Genomic DNA, 18,698 nt, shown 5'->3' with positions numbered 1-18,698 from the left:
TCTGTGGCTTCCCTTAATTACTGATTTAAGTAAAGAGAATAGAGAGGAAGATAGGTACCATTAAATTCTAATGTACATTAAAATAATCAGCTACTGGAGCACTATAAAGACCATCAACCTTTGTACGGGGATAGGCATGCACTTGTAGACTTTGAGTTTGGATCAGGTGTGGCTGTGGCATTCCATGTCTAAGAAATAGACATGTCATAATTTATCAAGGATCAATGGCAAGTTATACAAGGAACATAGGGTGCCCTATATTGCATTAAACCCATTTCCCAATCAAATGAAAGCATTATCATGCAGTTGGGCAAGGTCATGAAAGAATATCATGGCTCGGACTAAGTGGACCTGGAGCTATTCTCTACTGCACCGTCATTACCAGTCATATAATTTAACACCAGTCTTAGCTTGAACTATTTTTCTCCTTAGCTTTAAGTACATTAGGTTAAACTAGCATTCCTGAGCAAACAGATATTTTTAACTTTCGGACTGTATCGAGAATGCAATAATCTCAGTTTAAACAATGCAACATTCTTGAAATCAGAGAGCTTTAACAAGTTCAACACGGAAAGGCTGCTTGAATGATCCAAAGACACTCTTTCACTCCACTGCTTGGAGATTTATTATGCCAAGAAACTACTTCAGTAAGCATGACTTGCAACTACTCTCATACTGGTCACACATCTTTCAAGGTCTAAATTCTCCCTTGAATTAATTAGTAATTAGCAGTTTTCTATGAAACTTTATGTATTACAATGCCTTAGATTCCATGAAACTGGACTATCAGAATAAATCAACAAAAGTGAATACACATTTAATGGTACAAATAAAACCAACAATGGCTGATGTTGTGATAACAATTTGACAACCAAATAGAGCCTCTGGTAAAACTGCTGGATTCAGAATACATTCCCGAATTGCCGTCTACCATCCTTACACAAAAGGAGCCTATGGATAAATCAAGACTGCAAGAAAGTAAAACTCTCAGCTTTTCCAGAATAACAAAACTAATTTTCAATCCTACCCTCAAATGTTATGATGTTGATCCCAGGATACCATTCCGAGTGACCAACCAGGAATGTTAACCACTTTTTGATGCAGTTCTTAAAACCACTACAAAGCATATGACAAGAATTCAAGTAACAAAATCAAGAACAAATGTTAGCAAGTATACAAATGTCTTAGCAGTGCCTTTCTTGACTTGAACATATAAATTAATGCAACATGGCATACACTGCAGTACTATCGTCAATCAGACACTTATCAATAATGGAGTGGAGCATTTGTATATGATGAATATTGTAGCACAGCTAGCAAACAAGTAACTTGCAAATTAAGAAAAGCTAGCCAATAACGATGAGAGACACAGACTTGTGACAGAGAGAATGTTCTCTAACTGCTGGGATGCGGCATTTTCAGGGATCTGTACTGAGCCCTCAGCTTTTCACCATACATACAAGTCTTGGACAAAAGAATAGTGTTTCACACCAAGTTTGTGCACAAGACTAAGACAATTCATGTAGACAAGAGTTTACAAAGAAACAGACAAAGAGCAGGAAAATTATGGTAGTTCAGAATTAAAATATGAAAAAAGGTGAGGATTCACTTAGAAAGTCAAGTCAGCGTATTTTCTGAATGGAGCTGGAGAGGAAGAAAATGGATTGGTGTATCTGCGCAACCAAATTATTGACAGCTAAAGAACAGAATCAAAAGCTTATGATTTAAAGGATTCAGCTCATCAAAAGTGAGGCCATCACAACAAATTACATGAAAGATTTACTGGTCTTGGAGGGGGAAGAGGAAGCTGCTCAGAATGATGCAAGGGTTGAAAGTACTAAATGATGATGACAGGTTGTATGAATTTATTTGGCATTATCTTGACTTTAAGCAGTCACTGTGCAATTGAGCTGAGATGTCTAAACTGATGAAGGCATTTAATGGGGAAACTAGAATGAGCATCTAGAATGAAAAGACAATATTAAGAATTAGATTTCAGGTACTTAGAAGTGCAATTAGAAAACAGGTTTTCATGCAAATTCTAGTGTAATCCCAAAACACTCATCTAAAAGACAGTGGACGCTAGGCCAACTGAAATTTTCAGCACAGATTTTTCATGGTTAAGGGTAACAAGGTATACAAAACAAAAATGAATAAATGATGTTGAAGTAAAGACCAGCAATTATTAAATTCTACAGCAAAGTAGATTAAAGGAGCAAAATGGCCTTCTGCTATTTACCTTAAGTTTCAAGAGTGAGTTTGAAACTGCAAAACAAAAACTCAAGATCACAGAATCCCTTGTGTGGAATCAGGCTCTTTGGCCCAAAAACTCTATCAACAATCAGAGCGCCCCACACAGACCCATCCCCTGTAACCCACCTAATCTGCACATCCCTGAACACTACGGGTAATTTAGCATGGCCAATCCACCTGGTTTGCATATCTTTGGACTGTGGGAGGAAACCAGAGCACCCAGAGGAAACCCACAGACATGGGGAGAATGCACAAACGCCACAGTCACCCAAGGGTGGAATTGAACCGGGGTCCCTGGTGCTGTCAGGCAGCAGTGCTAACCGCCAAGCCACTGTGCTGCCCAAAACTTATCTACTTTTCCAATCAACCCACTCAGAGATGTTACTACACAGCCCCTCCAGAAGTGAGACTTGAACTTGGATCTCTTGGTCCAGGGGTAGGGGCTCTACCACTCAACCACAAGAGGATCCCCAAGACATTTGATGTGTCACCAGCTTGTCAAAGTATTAAAATAAAAAACATCTTGAACTATTGCATTGTTATTTTTCACCTTTAGCTTTACTATTTACCAGTCAAAGCAATTTGGAGATGGGCAAAGATACAAGTTTAAGGAACACTGCAGAAAAAAAGGCAGAGCTGATCTCATCTGGAAAAGAAAAAATGGATAAAAATACTTCTTTGCATATTTCGTCAGGTCAGGCACAGAAATGTGACTCAGTGATTGAGCATCACATTACTTCAGAACTTCAAAAGATTGCAGGATTACAGCTTTCAGTGCCAGAATCCTTTTGAAATTGAATTGAGTTTTAGACATAGTCATCACCTCATCAAATGTAAAATATACATTGAACTTCTTGCAATCCCTTTGCCCACAATCCCCCCAAATGATCATTACTATTATTGTACATCCCACTGAATTCACAAAGTAGTGGTATTTGTGGTGATCCATGATTTGCACTACCTCTAATCCAATAAAATTCACTTCATCTTCAGGATCAAGTGTTGACATTTTCTCTTACTAACATAATTGTAATAGAAATGATTTAGCAAAAAATTAGTTTGATTTATTTCTAATGCGCAAGTTTTTCTCCTATAGAACCATATGCTGCTGCACAGAGATAGGCTGCTGAAACTATGTCTTGCACTCATCAGGTCAATTGCAAAAATGCCAAAATTCAATTGATTACAATTAATACTACAGGAGAAAAAGTACCAATTGGCTGAAAATCAACTCTGATTAGCCAAGGCACTGCCATGGAGAATGTATGGCACCATAGGTTCACTGGCAATTCAAACTAGGTACAAAGTTTGAACATTTAATTTGTTTATAGAGGAGGGTCGCTGTATAAGAACCACATTGCTTCCAGTAAGGGTAAATGAGAAATTTTATTACCTTGTCCAATTATCTTAAATTGGTTTCTAGTTTAGCTATTAGCACTCAAGGTGGTTCAGTAATACTTCCTAATCTTAGAATCACAATGAATGGTAGATTTGTTTTTGATTTTACTAGTTCTGCTGCCTGAGTGCACTCTTAAGTGTGCGGACAACCAAAAGATCATACAAGAATGTTAATTCCAGTGCAATGTCACATACATAGGTTGTATGTCTCATCAACTAGCTGATCAAATTAAATATATTCTTTTAATGCTTACCATTTTTAAAATCTTTGTCACTGATTTAAAGCTTGATCAGAACAACAATGATTCAAACACAATGACCTCTTACCTGCAAACTGAAGGGTTATGTTCTGCCCTCATTTACCTCAGAACTCAGAAAAACCAAGAATATCATTGTTTTTTGAACCAGTCATCTTTACAATCAATGAGCACCCTTTTCTCCTATGACATGAACTGTTGCAGTTATTTTAAATTTAGTACTCTTGTATTTGCCGTGTGCGCAAGATGAAAAGATTTGCCATTTTCAGCAATATTCAAGGTCTGTTAGTAAATGATTGCTTCGAAATTATTCTTTTAGTGTACCTGGACTATGACTTTGATACAGCGTGTTTGCAAGCAAGCACGTGAAATAAAGTTACAATAAATGCTAAGTAGGATTACCGCCATTTAATATGACAGAATAGGAATCACTATAACAGATCTGACAGGTACAATGACTTTTTGGAATTAAAGCAATCAATGTTATAAATTTTTTTAAGCGCACTGAAACAGGCCACTCTGCCCAACAGACCTATACTAATGTACTTCAAGAGACTTTTGCTATCCTTCTGAATCTAACATACAGAATATATTAATTGATAAAATTGTGTCTTCAACTTTCACGTCAACCCTCTTACACTTTGACTCCCTTATTAATCAAGAATCTAACTTGGCCATAAAAATTTCAAGTCTGTCCTTGCTGTTGTCTGGGTAAGATAATTAGACATTCTAAAAGAAAAAATATGATCTCTAAAAGGGTCTTCTAGGTTCATGATCTTATTGTACTAGATGTCTCAACGTACAGATCCTTCATCTCTCCAAGCTCCATCAGCATATTATTCTATTGCCTTCTCTGCAACATGTTCACTTGGTTTCCCTTTAAACAGATCTATGCTAGTCACCTCAACTATTCCTGAGATAGCAGGTTCATCATTTCTCTAGGAAAAAAAAAATCGCTCAACTTCCAATTAGATTTATTACTGAATATCTTACATTTGCAGCCTTTGGGTTTGATCTTGTCCGAGTGGAACATCTGCTTCTACTTTCATAATCTGAAAGACCACCGTTACAGCATTCCTTGAACTTTCCTAGAAGAAATTGCTGCCGCCTGGTCAATTCTGCTTTCATTCCAGCAAATTATTCTTGGACTTGCTCTGATGCTACATTCTTTCTAGCATTTGGAATTTTGAACATATAAACAAGGAACAAGAATAGGCCACTAGGCCCTTCATGCCTGCTCCACTTTTCAGTAAGAACAGGGACATTATGTTGGAGCTGTGCAAAAGTTTGGTCAAGCCACAGCTGCAGCACCGCGTGCACGTATGGCCACTGCACTATGGGACGGATGCGATTGCACTGGAAAGGGTGCAGCGGAGACTCATTGGGTTATTGGCTGGGATAGAATATTTTAGCTAAGAAGAGACATTAGATAAATTTAGGTTGTTTGCTTTTGAACAGAGAAGGTTGAGGGGCACCTAATTGCGGGGCTACTTCCAATCAACCTGTTCTGATATGACACATACCTGGAGCAACTTGAACACAGGCCTTTTGGCTCAAGGCTATGGGAATACTTTGGAGATATTTTAATCAACTTGTTCAGATGTGCACTACCATGCATAAGCATCTCCAGGATTATGAGGGAGTGAAGTGGGTGAGTAGAAACATCTATTCTCCTAGACAGCCAACAAGGGACATAATTTTTAAACATGGAAGGCAGGAGGCTTAGCGAGGATTTCAGGAGAAATTTTACCCCGAAATGTTAAATGATGTCTTTCCACAGATGCTGCCAGATCTGCTGAGCTTTCTCAGCAACTTTTGTTTGGGATCCCAGTACTTAGTTTGCTTTTGGTTGCAGCTTAGTGGTGTGTATCTATGTCAGTTTCTCACCCTCTAGCCCACACCACACCCTCCCCATGGCCCCACCAACTTCGATACTTCTGTTTCTCGAATTCATTTATAGATTTATTTTTTAAGGCATTACGCATGCAACGAAAATGTATTAACCGCACACTTATCTACAGACAGGGATACGACGAATGCCGACTCTTTGAGCAAGTTTATGAACAGCTTCTTTTTTTTCCCCCCACTTTACATTAACTACATGTCCTAATTGGTAACTTGTAACTAATCACCGCACACTACCAATTTTATAAAACGGGGAAAAACATTAAACAATGCTTCTTTTGTTAGTAAGGGTTACAGGAGAAACCTACGACCGACACCCTGCCTCGTAGTTCTTTCACGGTTGTAACTACAGAACTAATTGGAACATTCACTCCCACACAAGCACTCTACACTCATACTACGCACAATATCTACAACAGAAAATCTCAAAGAAAGTAAGCCTCTATTTGGGATGACAATCTGGAAATAAATTAACTTTCGCTCAGTTTGATTCCTTGTAACACACAGTGATACATCACTGTTCAGTTCTCCTGCCGGGTCGAAGAGATGTTCCGACCTTTAGGACCTGTACAATTCCCCTCAAAAACAACTAGATACTCACTGAACGGGTGAGAGAGCAGTCAGCCCTAACTCCCTCTCCAGTTCAGAATCCAGTGGCTCCAAGACTGTTAGCTTTAATTCCTCTTAGGGCTGTGTTCACAAAGCCTGATCACCCAAGAAGAAAACACTCCGGGTATATGAACTTGGTTAATTCTTTTTCCAACAGCAGGCGAGTCAGCCCTCTTGCCTTTTGAGTATAATGAATCCTGCCCCTAATGGCTCTATGAGAAGCGCCAGTCCGACTTGGGGCCTCCTCCAGCTCCACTCAACCTCCAGCCCACCTCCCTAGACAAACCCACTAACTTCAACCAAGTTCACACACAAACATCACCCCCTTACTTACCCCTTTCCCCATTTCTTCTTCAGGTTGCGATCGGATGATAAATAAAGTACTCTTTTAAAAGTAAAGAAATTAAATAAACTGAAGTACTTTTTTGTTTTCCTTATTTTTTTTCCCCCCCCACACGTGGCCCCCCTCATCCACCGGAACCGGATGAAAATGTGCAGCGCGGCGGGTGGGTGGGAGCCCCTTAAATTACCTTCCTACACCTATCGCCCCGCCCTCAGGACCATTGCCACCAATGGGAGTGCGGTTTCTGCCTGTCAATCACACGGATGCTGTGACGCAAGGCCAAGAGTGCCCAATCGGAGCACGGGAAGTGTCGTGATTGACAGAGAGGGAACGAGGACCGAGCAGGCGCAACGGCGATCCCGGCTTCCGGAGACAGGGGTTTGTGGCTGAGTTGTCAAAGCCAGAGGGGATCTGACCGAGTGTGAACGAGTCTCGTACAGACACCACCATCACGCCAAGCACGGGAGAACCGGATTGAACAAGCCCAAGTATATTTCACCCGTCTTGCATGTTGCATTGGCCTTCAAATGGGTGGATGTGATGGGGAAATGAAGAGAGAGAGGAGGAAGCGCAGTGGCAATGTACGTTCTCCCCGGGCTTCCCACACACACACACACGCGCAGTGGCTTACAGTAGATCATGTGAATGTTTATCTGTTCACTACAACTCTTAAGCTTGTTTCTGCGAGGGGGAACTGACGTCCTAAGAAAGTTTACAGTGTTCGAGGACTTCAGTCCTGGTAAAGTTTACAAAGCAATACGAATCCCCTTACAGAAGCTCATTCTCTTTCAACATTGTACGGGACGCGGTGTGCGTTTGTCTTCGCGGGATTATGCAACAAATCTGAAAGCAGTGTGTTCTACAACTCCTTTCTATCTTCTATCTAGCTTCAATCTATCTCCTTTACAATTTCTAGTCAGTGTAAGAGCCAAGATAATCACCGTCGATAAAGTCTGTTTGAAAACCCACAGTTATTAAATTAATCGGGGACGGGTTGACTGTTGCCCTCTGCTGGAAACAGAACTTTCTGCACCAAATCGGCGCAACTTGCTTTGAAGCATGTTTTAGATCAAAACTCCCAGTTCAGTACTACATAACCCGTCTTCATATTCAAAGATACCGAATGATAGTATGCAATTTGCCGGTGCCAATATTTTTCTAACATGGGTTACTAATTGGGATCAGGAAGCCTGAGTGGTTTATTTTCCCCTTTCCTTAATCCACTCCAAATATCCCAAACTCCCTTTGTATTGCAATGCTCTGTGTAAATGGGGATACGAATAGGAAGGATTTGGAGGGATAAGGGACCTTGAAACACAGCAATACTGCAAACATCACGAAATTTTGCGCAAAGCAGGAATTGAAACTGTTGCTTTACTATTCAGTGTGACTTAGTAGCTCACCACACAAGAAACTTACCAACAAGTGCTGGGAGAAGCAACAGTATTTATTTTAGGTCTAATCATATATCAAGTGCTCAAAACAAGTTACTGCCTGTGTGATGCCCTCACTAGCAAGAATACGGAAAATTGTGATAAGAATATATTTTATTACTTTTTTCACTATATTACGCTCAACATTTCACACAAGAGAATGTTTAAACACTCTGTATGCTTCTGTCATGGAGTGTTCAGATAGAGTTAGTATTTTTTTAAAAATCAACTTGTTCAGAGATTTTATTACACACCTTCAGAATAGGTGGGACTTGAACCCAGACCACCAGAGTTACCTTCAGTAAGCTACACCCTACTCATAGAATGGACTGGAATACCTGTTCATCACCTGCACTCAAGTCTCACTGCTGGCTGTAGACACTGCAGCCTGGCACACCATTGGCTGTTGGTCAAACCATAGTGCAAAAATGATGAACTTTTGTTAATTCACTTGTGGGACATGATCATCACTGACTGACTAGCATTTATTGCGTGTTCCTTGATAATGGTAACAGCTGCACCACACAACTGGAATATATAGGGACAGGAGTAGGCCATTTGGCCCCTTGAGCCTGCTCTGCCATTCAACAAGATCATGACTGATCTGACATTCCTCAACCCCACTTCCCTGCATTTTCAGGAACAAAGTCCTAAAGATAGGCTGCATGGTTGCTCAGGATGCACCAGTGATGATGTCATCCAGGCCATCATCAAAATTATCAATATCCTGAGCTTTTGCCTGTAACCCTTGATTCCCCTGCCAATCAAAAATTGATTTATCTTAGCCTTAAATCTACACTAGGACTATGCCCCCATAGCTTTATGTGGCAAGGAGTTCCAAAGACTTACAACATTCTGAGAGAAGAAATGTGTCCTCATCTCAGTTTTGAATTGGCACTCCTTTATTCTGAGAATATGTCCCCTGGTCCTAGGCTCAACCATGAGGGGAAACATCCTCTCAGCATTTACCCTGTCAAGCCCCTTAAAAATCTTGTATGTTTCAATGAGATCAGCGCTCATGCTTCTAAACTCCAAGTGGTAGAGTCTTAACCTGTTTCGCCTTTACTCATAAGAAATCACTCCATGCCAGAGATCATCCTGGTGAACCTTCTCTGAACTACCTCCAATGAAATGATATGTTTCCATAAACAAGGGGATGAAAACTCCTCACAGTACTCCAGATGTGGTCTCACCAGCACCTTGTACAGTTGCACTAAGGCTTCCCTACGCTTATAGTCCAACCCTTTGAAATAATGGCCAACATTCCATAAACCTTCCTGATTACTTGATGCATCTGTGTGCTAGGTTTCTGTGTTGTGACCACAAATATCCCAAACTCCCTTTGTATTGCAATGCTCTGTGTAAATGGGGATACGAATAGGAAGGATTTGGAGGGATATGGGCCAAATGGTGGCAAATAGGACTATATTAATTTACGATAGGTTGGCATGGACAACTTGGACATAAGGGTCTCTTTCCATGCTGTATATCTCTACGTATCACTCCATTGTTCATTTCTGCTGTGGTTGGTTCGCTCGCCAAGCAGGTTCGTTAGTTTGCAAACTAACAAACCAGCTAGGTGAGCAAACCAACCACAGCATCCACAACCTGAGCTACAAATCTACTCACGAACCTTATTGTTCATTTCTTTTGTTCTGCCTTCTGACATGAACATCTTCAGGTTTTCCCACATTACACTCCACTTGCCAAATTTTTGCCCATTTACTAAACCGATCAATACCTCTCTGTAAACTGTATCCCGGTCACAACCTGCCTTTCCACCTATTTTTGTGTCATCTGCAAATTTGGATGCTGTACATTCACTTCCTTCCTTTAAGTCATAATCATCCAGGGAGGAAGGATTCCAAGTGATTCAAATGACCATCATATTCTGGACCAGAGACACACAACACCACGTTTCATAGACTATGCTTGTTGGTTTACCAGCCATTGATAAAATGACAAAGAAAGGTCAGGAACCCAGCTTGGAGAGCGCAACTCTGTATGCAAACCTATGGCTTGACGATCTTGCTGTCACCAGTCTGGTTCACTGGGCCGTGACAAATGCTCAATTGGTTGTGTCTATAAGCATAAACTGCACTCCACTTTTATGCAGGGAGGAAGGAAGAACTGACCTACACCAACTGCAACACAAGTCTTGCAGCAATAGGAGAGGGGCAAAAATGACAGGTGTAGGATGCCACTGGGAACCTCAGTCCTAATTCTGCAAACACACAGCTCAGGACATTGATAATTTCGATGATCAACTAGTAGCAACCAGAGCAACCATGCAGCCTTAGCCTAGGACTGTTTGCTCCCAAATTGAATGAGCCTAGAAAATGTGGCATAAACAAACACCCTGTACCCAATTCATGAAACAAGGTGATGTTCCCCATATGGCTAAATTGCTTGACATCATTCAGCTTGGTCTCTTGATGACAATACTTGATGATCCATATTCTTGTTGAGGTGCAAGCTGGTGCTTGTTTTTAATGGTCAGTGCATTGAGCATAGGATTTCAGAGATCATGTTGTGACTGTACAGGACATTGGTTAGGCCATTTTTGGAATATTGCATGCAGTTCTGGTCTCCCTGCTATAGGAAGGATGTTGTGAAACTTGAAAAGATTTATAAGGTTGTTGCCGAGGTTGGACAGTTTGAGCTATGGGGAGAGGCTGAATAGGCTGGGGCTATTTCCCCTCGAGTTTTTCGGAGGTTTAGAGAGGTTTATTAAATCACAAGAGACATAGATGGGGTAAATATACAAAGTCTTTTCCCCAGGGTAGGTAAGTCCAAAACCAGAGGGCATAGGTTTATGGTGAGAGGGGAAAGATTTAAAAGGGACCTAGAGGATGACTTTTTCATGCAGAGGATGGTGCGTGTACGAAATGATCTGCCAGAGGAAGTGGTGAAGGGAGGATATTACAATTACATCATCTAAAGGGCATCTGGATGGCTATATGAATGGAAAGGATTTAGAAGAATATGGGTGAAATGCTGCCAAGTGGGACTGGATTTATCCACAATACCCAGTCAGCATGGACCACGTTGGACCGAAGAGTCTGTTTCCAACCTGTACATCTCTATGACTCCATGGCTGTATGACTCTAATCTCAAGAGCTTTTCTACTTTAGAAAATTTTGTTGTTATACATGGTAGATCTGAATGGCTGTGGATGAGGAGAGTGCAGGCATCAGGGTAAAGAAGCTTATGGGTGAGTTTTTCCTGTGCCTTTGTCAAGGGGCCTGAGGCTGCAGGAACCTTCATCAGTCCAGAAGTGAATAAAAACATCAAAAAAAAGTAAAATTAAGGTGCATGGGATTGGGGTTAGCGTACTGACATGAATAGAGAAATGGCAGCAGGAAACAAAGAGTAGGACTAAACAGGTCATTTTACAAGTGCAAGCCAGTAATTAATGGGCTACTGCAGGGACCAGTGCTTGGACCCCAGCTGTTCACAATACATATTAATAATTTAGGTGAGGAAGCTAAATGTAATACCCCCGAGTTTGCAAATGACACAAAACTGAGTAGGAGCATGAATTGTGAAGAGGATGTCAAGATGCTTCAGTGTGATTGGACACGTTGAGTGTGTTGGTGAAGGCATGACGGATGAAGTGCAATGTGGATAAATGTGACACAATCCATTTTGGTAACAAAAACAGGAAGACGGTATTAATGGTAGATTAAAAACAAGGAGATACAAGAAAGTAAGCATGCAGGTGCCGCTGACAGTGAAAAAGGCAAATGACCTGCTGACTTTCATAGTCAGTGAATTTGAGTACAGAAGCAGGGATGTTTGCTAGAGTTGTACAGGGCCTTGGTGAGACCACACCTGGCGTATTTTGTGCAGTTTTGGTTTCCTTATCCGAGGAAGGGTGTTCTGACTATTGAATGAAGTGCAACAAGCATTTACCAGACTAATTCCTCTGGCGGCAGGACTGATATATGAAGAGACACTGGATCAGCCAGAACTATATTCATTGGAGTTTGAAAGAATGAGATAGCATAGAAGCATATAAATTTCTAGCAGGTCTGGACAAGGTAAATGCAGGAAGGATATTTGGGTGACTGGAGAGCCCAGAACCAGTGGTTACAGTTTAAAGACGCAGGGTAGGCCATTTCGCACTGAAACATGGAGAAATTTCATTACCTAGCGAGTGGTGAGCCTGTGGAATTCTCTGCCACAGAAAATGATTGAGGCCAAAACTTTGAATATTTTCAAGGATTTACATATTGTTTTTAGATCCAAAAGGATCAAGAAAGCAGGAACAAAGTACTGAGTTGATTGATTTGCCATGAGCATATTGAAGCTCAAATATTCGAGTAGCCTACTCCTGATTGTATTTTCTATTTCAAAAGCACTGTCTGTGAAATCTGCAGTCTGCTACAGCATCCTGCCAAAGAACATAGTGAAGAATGACAGGTCCAGCTTACATCCCTGCTTCAAGCCATTGAAGGTTCATAAAGGACTCAAAGTCACAGTGTTGTTTGTCTGTACTGATTTTCCTGAAACTTCTTCCTCACGGCCATAACCCTGGCATGCATGCAGAACACCCCATAACTTCCAAAGTGAAGCCTTTTCATGGGGAACTGACAAACTCCTCCCCTCAAATTAAGCTGCTGTTAAACTCAAAGACTTGCTAACAGCCAAGATAAGGGCCAGAGGAAATTTATGAAGCAGCAACCAGGAAGAGAAAATGATCTGGGGCATATTTATGCACTCGGGGGACCAAAGCAAGGACCTGTGATGTGCTTGACCTAAAATACTTGGGTGATGCATAAAGTTACCATCAACTTACCATTATTTGAACAATGTGGATTGAACACTGTATGATTAATCATATGGCCAGTTCTTGCACCATGAGGCTGCTTGCTCTCTGAACCTCTGCCCAATCTGCAAGAGGAAAATAAAATGGCAAGCCCAGTCATGCCTGTTATCTGGCTTTGAGCATTGACTTGGAGCCAGTTCTCACCAGTGCTTTTCATCCCGCTAATGGGAGATCTGGGTTTGCCTCAAACCCAATTGGGAACTGTGCATTTTAAGATAGTGTCATATCAGCAATGCAAGCAACACACCAGGTCAGAAATCCATCTCTAAGACAGGACTTTTTTTTCTGAGTTCTTAATTGTGGAAGTATTCTCTTTTTCAAGTGCAGAAGGAAAAGTTTAACCCTGGTGTGCTTTTCTTTCACATTCAGAAAGACAGGTCAGAGCAAGTTGTAACAGTTAAAACCAGCACAATCTGCCTTTAGCAATGCACTGTGTTTGAAGCATTTCTTAAATTCTGTCGCAGTGTATTGCAAAGGGAGTGAAAGAGAGAGACAAGATTTCCACATTTGAACTGCTGCCAGTTCAAATCCTGTGGATGTAACTTGACCCTTCCTCATTTAGATGTGCCCCAAGCAAGATTGTACCTCAGCCATCATACTTTGAAGGTTGAGAAACTATCAAATTATTGGATTTGGTTCTCATGGCAGCAACTACATAAATATACAAATATAAACAGATATATCTTTTCTCAAAGTACATTTAACTTCTGTGGAAATTTAAAAATTAACTTATAAAAGTGAGTAGGATTTGGCAAATATGTTGCAGAATTGAGGGTTACATTTTAGATAAAAACTAATTGGTTGCTAGGGAAGCACACAAGAACATGAATAATGGAAGCCTGTTCCATGCTAGATACCTGCTTATCAACTGGAATGTAAGGGAGAGCTAGCAAGAGTGCATCAGCCATGAGTGAATGTTCACAAATAATGTAGCATTATGCTTCTTAACAAAGATGATATAAAGTAAACCAGGGGAATTTGTAATTTCAAAGGAGTTAACAGTCTGAATGCCTGATTATACATGAAATACCATCCTTACAGCAAACAACCAGAATGTATTTAGGGGTGGAATAAGTCAAGTAATTAGGGGCGGCACGGGGTGGGGGCTGCTGGTGTGAAATTCAAATAGTTGTTTTTCTCTTAGCACAAAGTATCTTTTGTGCATTCAAGTTGTCTTGTGCCTGTTCAAAATATGTGTAAGAACTAGAATGAAGCTACCAGGCAGCTCTTTTTACTGCTTTTCTTTGATGAAACAATTGCAAAAATACAGATAGCAATTTGTTTTTTTACTTTACAAAGAATGACAAAATGCAGGTGTCATAATAGTGCCGTTTACACGATAAACATGATGATTGGCCATCTTTCCCTTTCTGCATTAGAACACTGGTAAAATATAGCATTCTTGTCCAGCTTTTTCCATCATTATTTTCTTTTAACTATTATCCAAGCATTTCTCATCCATTAACGAAATGGAGGAAGAACTTTTCTGCATATAGCACCATTCACATCTTAAGGATATTTCAATCACTTCAAAACTAATGCTGTACTGTTGAAGTGTAGTCACTGTTGCTTTAATTTGTGGCATCTAACTTTTACAAAGAAAGATTCGATAAACTGAAACAACTTGTACTAGTATGGACCATTTAACCAAGTAAAATATCCCAGGAATCTTAAAAGACTGTGATCAAAGAAAACTTGATGACAAGGCATAATAGGAGATATTAGTGCAACAGATCAAAAGTTTGTGAAATGAGTTATGCTTTAAGGCATATTTTAAAGGACAGAAGTGCAGTAAAGAGGCTTAGGAAAGGAATTCTAGAACTTTGTGTCTTCTTAGTTCAAGCCACCGCCACCAATAGTTAATATCAGAGGTATAAACAACCAGAATTGGATATGTTTTGATATCTCGTTAGGTTGTAAGGCTGGAGAGGATTAAGTGTGTGGAACTTTGTACAGGTCGAGGTACAGACAACAGGGCTTTGGATAATTGGCAGTTAAAGGTAGAGCATGGGGTATTTGCCACTGTTGCATTGTAATCATGGAGTTCCGAGGTAAAATAAAATTCAAAGGGAATGTGGGTTTTAGCAGTATATTAGCTGAGGCACTGCTGGACATTGTCACAGAGTGAAAATAGGAATTCCCATAATGCTTTACAGACATGGGTGGAAACTCACCTCAAAACAACTGTAACACCAAGATCATTCAGCCTCAGACAGTTGCCAGGGAATGGAATCAGTGGCTAAAGAATGGAGCAGGTGGTGGGGCTAAAGAGCAATGACCCGGTCTTTCCAATACCTAGTTCGAGGAAATTTCTGCTCATCTTCTGCTAAAAGTGGGACAAGCAGCCTGACAATTTAAAAACAGTGGCATGATTGAGGTGTTGACTGCTGACAGCATATGTGTGAAAACTGCTGGTTGTTTTTCAATGATGAGGGAAGCATATGTATTAGAATTGGAGAACCAAAGGATAAATCCTTGGTGCCACCAAATTTCCATGAGTTTGAGCAGTAAGATAAACTATAGGAAGTGATTATCTGGCTGCAGCACGATAGGTAAGAAACAAACCCCAAGTGCAGGCTGATAACAGTGGGAAGTTTCAAAAAGAGAGTTGCTAACAGTGCTGTTGGGCACACGTTCGCATGTCCGCTATAGGCTGTTTGTTTCAGTGTTCTTGTGGGCTGTTTTCTCCAGAATGAGAGAAAGGGAAGGACTGAGTGAGATAGAAGAGGGTTGCACAGCTGTTAGTTTTAGTGCAGCTGGGGGTGGAGAAGCGGTAAGATGGTGAGGTGTCCTGGGCTCACAAGGAGGCAACATACAGTCTACACAGTATTAATGCAGTGGAAAGTTGGAATGGAATGAGAGTGAAGGAGAGATGATGTTGCAGACAATAGTGAAAGCAATGGAACATGACCCTTAGTGGGCAATGAGTGCAGTAGCAGAGGTAGTATAATGAGATAGCAGGGGGAATGTCCTGACAGAATGGTTGCACAAGCTGATTTGGCTAAGCAGAAAGAACAGTAAAGAATCTAGGAATGGTATCAAAGTGCAGGAGCTGCATTGCTGGCTGCTTAAAAAGCGTGACTGAGGTTGGTAGATACCAGAGCATTCCTACATTGGCAAACCATAATTGAATTTGTTGGTTTGTGCACATAATCTCTAAAATTGTTTTTTTCACACCTCTGAATTAATTATTGCACTTACTGAACAAAACTTAGCAAGTTTTTTTTGAGCCAATTTGATTCACAGGTGTAGTCTGGTAAACTATTTTTTCTTGCAATATGATTGAATGTATTATTTTTAACCAAATATTGGGAAAAACCTGAAATTCAGGATAAAAGTTTTGAATAATGGTATTAGTGTTTTTAAAAAAGTATATAAAGAGAAAGGTTTACAAAATTCCTTACAAATATATTCATGGGTTATAGGCATCACTGGCAAGGACATCATTTGTTGCACTTGGACTGAGTGGTTTATTATACATGGGGCAATCTGGTGTCACATGTTTGTCAAGCTCAGTGAATAGATTGTTTCCCTAAAGGACATCAGTGAACCAGATGGATTTATATAATTGATGATGGTTTTATGGTCATTATTACCAGGACTAGCTTTATACTTCCAAATTATTATGTGAAAGTAAGTTCCATCAGCTTTTATTTTCTTTATTCATGAAAAATCTCTATATATGCATTGCCACAGATGCAGTTTGGTTCTGTACAGCTGCATATCAAGTAAACAAACAAACGTGGGACTTTGAAACTATTCAAAAAGCAAAAGACCTTGCTTATATACTACAATATTAATAGTTACATATGTTTGAGGCACTAGGAGGGGTGCTGGGATTTAAACCCATGCCTTCAAAGTGCTGGTTTGGGGATCTGTGGATTACCAGTTGATGAACACCACCTGCTTCATGGTCCCACTGTGGCTCTTTTATTGAAGTAGTTATCAAACTCAGTGGTTAGCACTGCTGCCTCACAGTGCCAGGAACCTGGATTCGATTCTACCCTCGGGCGGCTGTCTGTGTGGAGTTTGCACATTCTTTCCGTGTCTGCCTGGATTTCCTGCAGGTGCTTTGGTTTCCTCCCACAATCCAAAGATGCCAGGTGGATTGGCTGTACAAAATTGCCCATAGTGTTCAGGGATGTATAGATTAGGGGGGTTAAAGGGGTGTGAGTCTGGTTGTGATGCTTTGAGGTTCAGGGTGAGCCAAAGGGCCCGCTTTCACACCATAGGGATTCTATGATCTATGAACTAGCATCATTTCTATCAAATGAAATACAGCAGCACTCAAACATGGGTGGTCACATGTACAGTATGAAATTTTATTCTACTTATGGTTTTACTATTCTTATCACCCCACCTCAAGGTAGATTGATTATCAAGCTAAACCTATTGTAAGCCCTATCTTCAACTTGGAGAGATTTAAATCTTTAAAACAACTTATAGGAAATAAAGGAGCTAGTCAGTGTAACCTGGTTCGGACTTGGTGCTAAAATGAAACTTCCTCCTTCCTTAATTTAGCCACTGCTATCTCCCCAGACTGAATACTGACCGCCACTCATTTCCTCGTCTAGCTCACAGACAGAAAGAAAACATACAATATGAGCAAGTGGAGTAATTCTTTTAAGCACGATCCCTATATCTTTAATGTGACTTCCATGAGCTGCTTTCTTGCTATTCACTAATACTCCCAAAAAATTTTGCAAGACCTTTTGGATCTTGGGAGCAGGAGCAGGATTGGGCTATTTGGTCCATTGAGCTTGCTTTGCCATTTAATATGATCATAGCTCATCGTCCATTTTAGTGCCTTTCCCACTCGATGTCCTTACCACTTTATCATTGATATTTTGAAATCTGTCAAGCTCTACTTTAAACATATTCAATGATTGAGCTTTCACAGCCTTCTGTGATATCAAATTCCAAAGAATCACAAACTTTTAATCTCTTTAATGCCCATCCTCCAGATTCCCCCCATTGTGTCTCATGCTTAGCATGTTCCCCATTTTCTCCACCTGGAGCTCTCTCCTTCATTTTATTCTCTTCCCGATTCATCTGGGCTTTCTCATCCCCACGTCTCCCTGCAGATCTGAGATAACAAGGTGCAAAGCTGCCTTCCTGCTCCTCTGATGCTGCTTGGCCTACTGTGTTCATCCAGCTCCACACCTTTTTATCTCAGATTCTCCAGCATCCGCAGTTACTGCTATCTGTCCCTGCAGATCTTCCTGGATTGTCCTTCTGATTCACCCTCTTTCTCTCTGGATTCTTCTCCGATACCCCATGAACTTCTTCCCTCCACAATGCAAGCCCGGATTTTGACTCCGACTCCCTGCTCCAGATTTGGTCTTGTGATGTGTTCTGGAGGCGGAACCAGAAATGAAAGTAACATCAGGCCCTTGAGCGGCAGGTACAAAGTTTCGACTGAAAGAAACGCAAGGAATGACCTTGAAGAGAGAGAGAGAGAGAGAGAGAGAGAAAGACACTTTTGATTAAAATGGAATTGGGTGGATGGCAATGGAAATTTTGGACTTAGAATCCCTGCATTACAAAAAGAGTTCATTCAGCTCATTGAGTTTCACTCTTCGTCTGAAGAGCATTCCCCCCCAGACACCTACCCCAACTCCATAACCCGCATTTACCAGAGTTAATCCCTGGTTTAAAATTCTGTACCT

The 18,698-nt window shown here is 40.7% G+C and overlaps 1 protein-coding gene across 1 annotated transcript in view; it reads right to left on the bottom strand.

Moving 5' to 3' along the window:
• The window catches only part of LOC125457294 (sodium/potassium-transporting ATPase subunit alpha), a 44,268-nt gene extending 37,359 nt beyond the window's left edge, over window positions 1-6,909 (bottom strand). The window contains exon 1 of the mRNA XM_048541316.1: window positions 6,757-6,909. Coding sequence (XP_048397273.1) covers window positions 6,757-6,768 — 12 coding nt within the window. The 5' untranslated portion in view covers window positions 6,769-6,909. The remainder of the gene's footprint in view (window positions 1-6,756) is intronic.
• Between the last annotated feature and the right edge of the window lie 11,789 nt (window positions 6,910-18,698).

This window comes from Stegostoma tigrinum, chromosome 12 (genome assembly GCF_030684315.1).
Source record: "Stegostoma tigrinum isolate sSteTig4 chromosome 12, sSteTig4.hap1, whole genome shotgun sequence".
Classification (NCBI taxonomy): Eukaryota; Metazoa; Chordata; class Chondrichthyes; order Orectolobiformes; family Stegostomatidae; genus Stegostoma; species Stegostoma tigrinum.
This window is presented reverse-complemented; position numbering and strand designations above follow the sequence as displayed.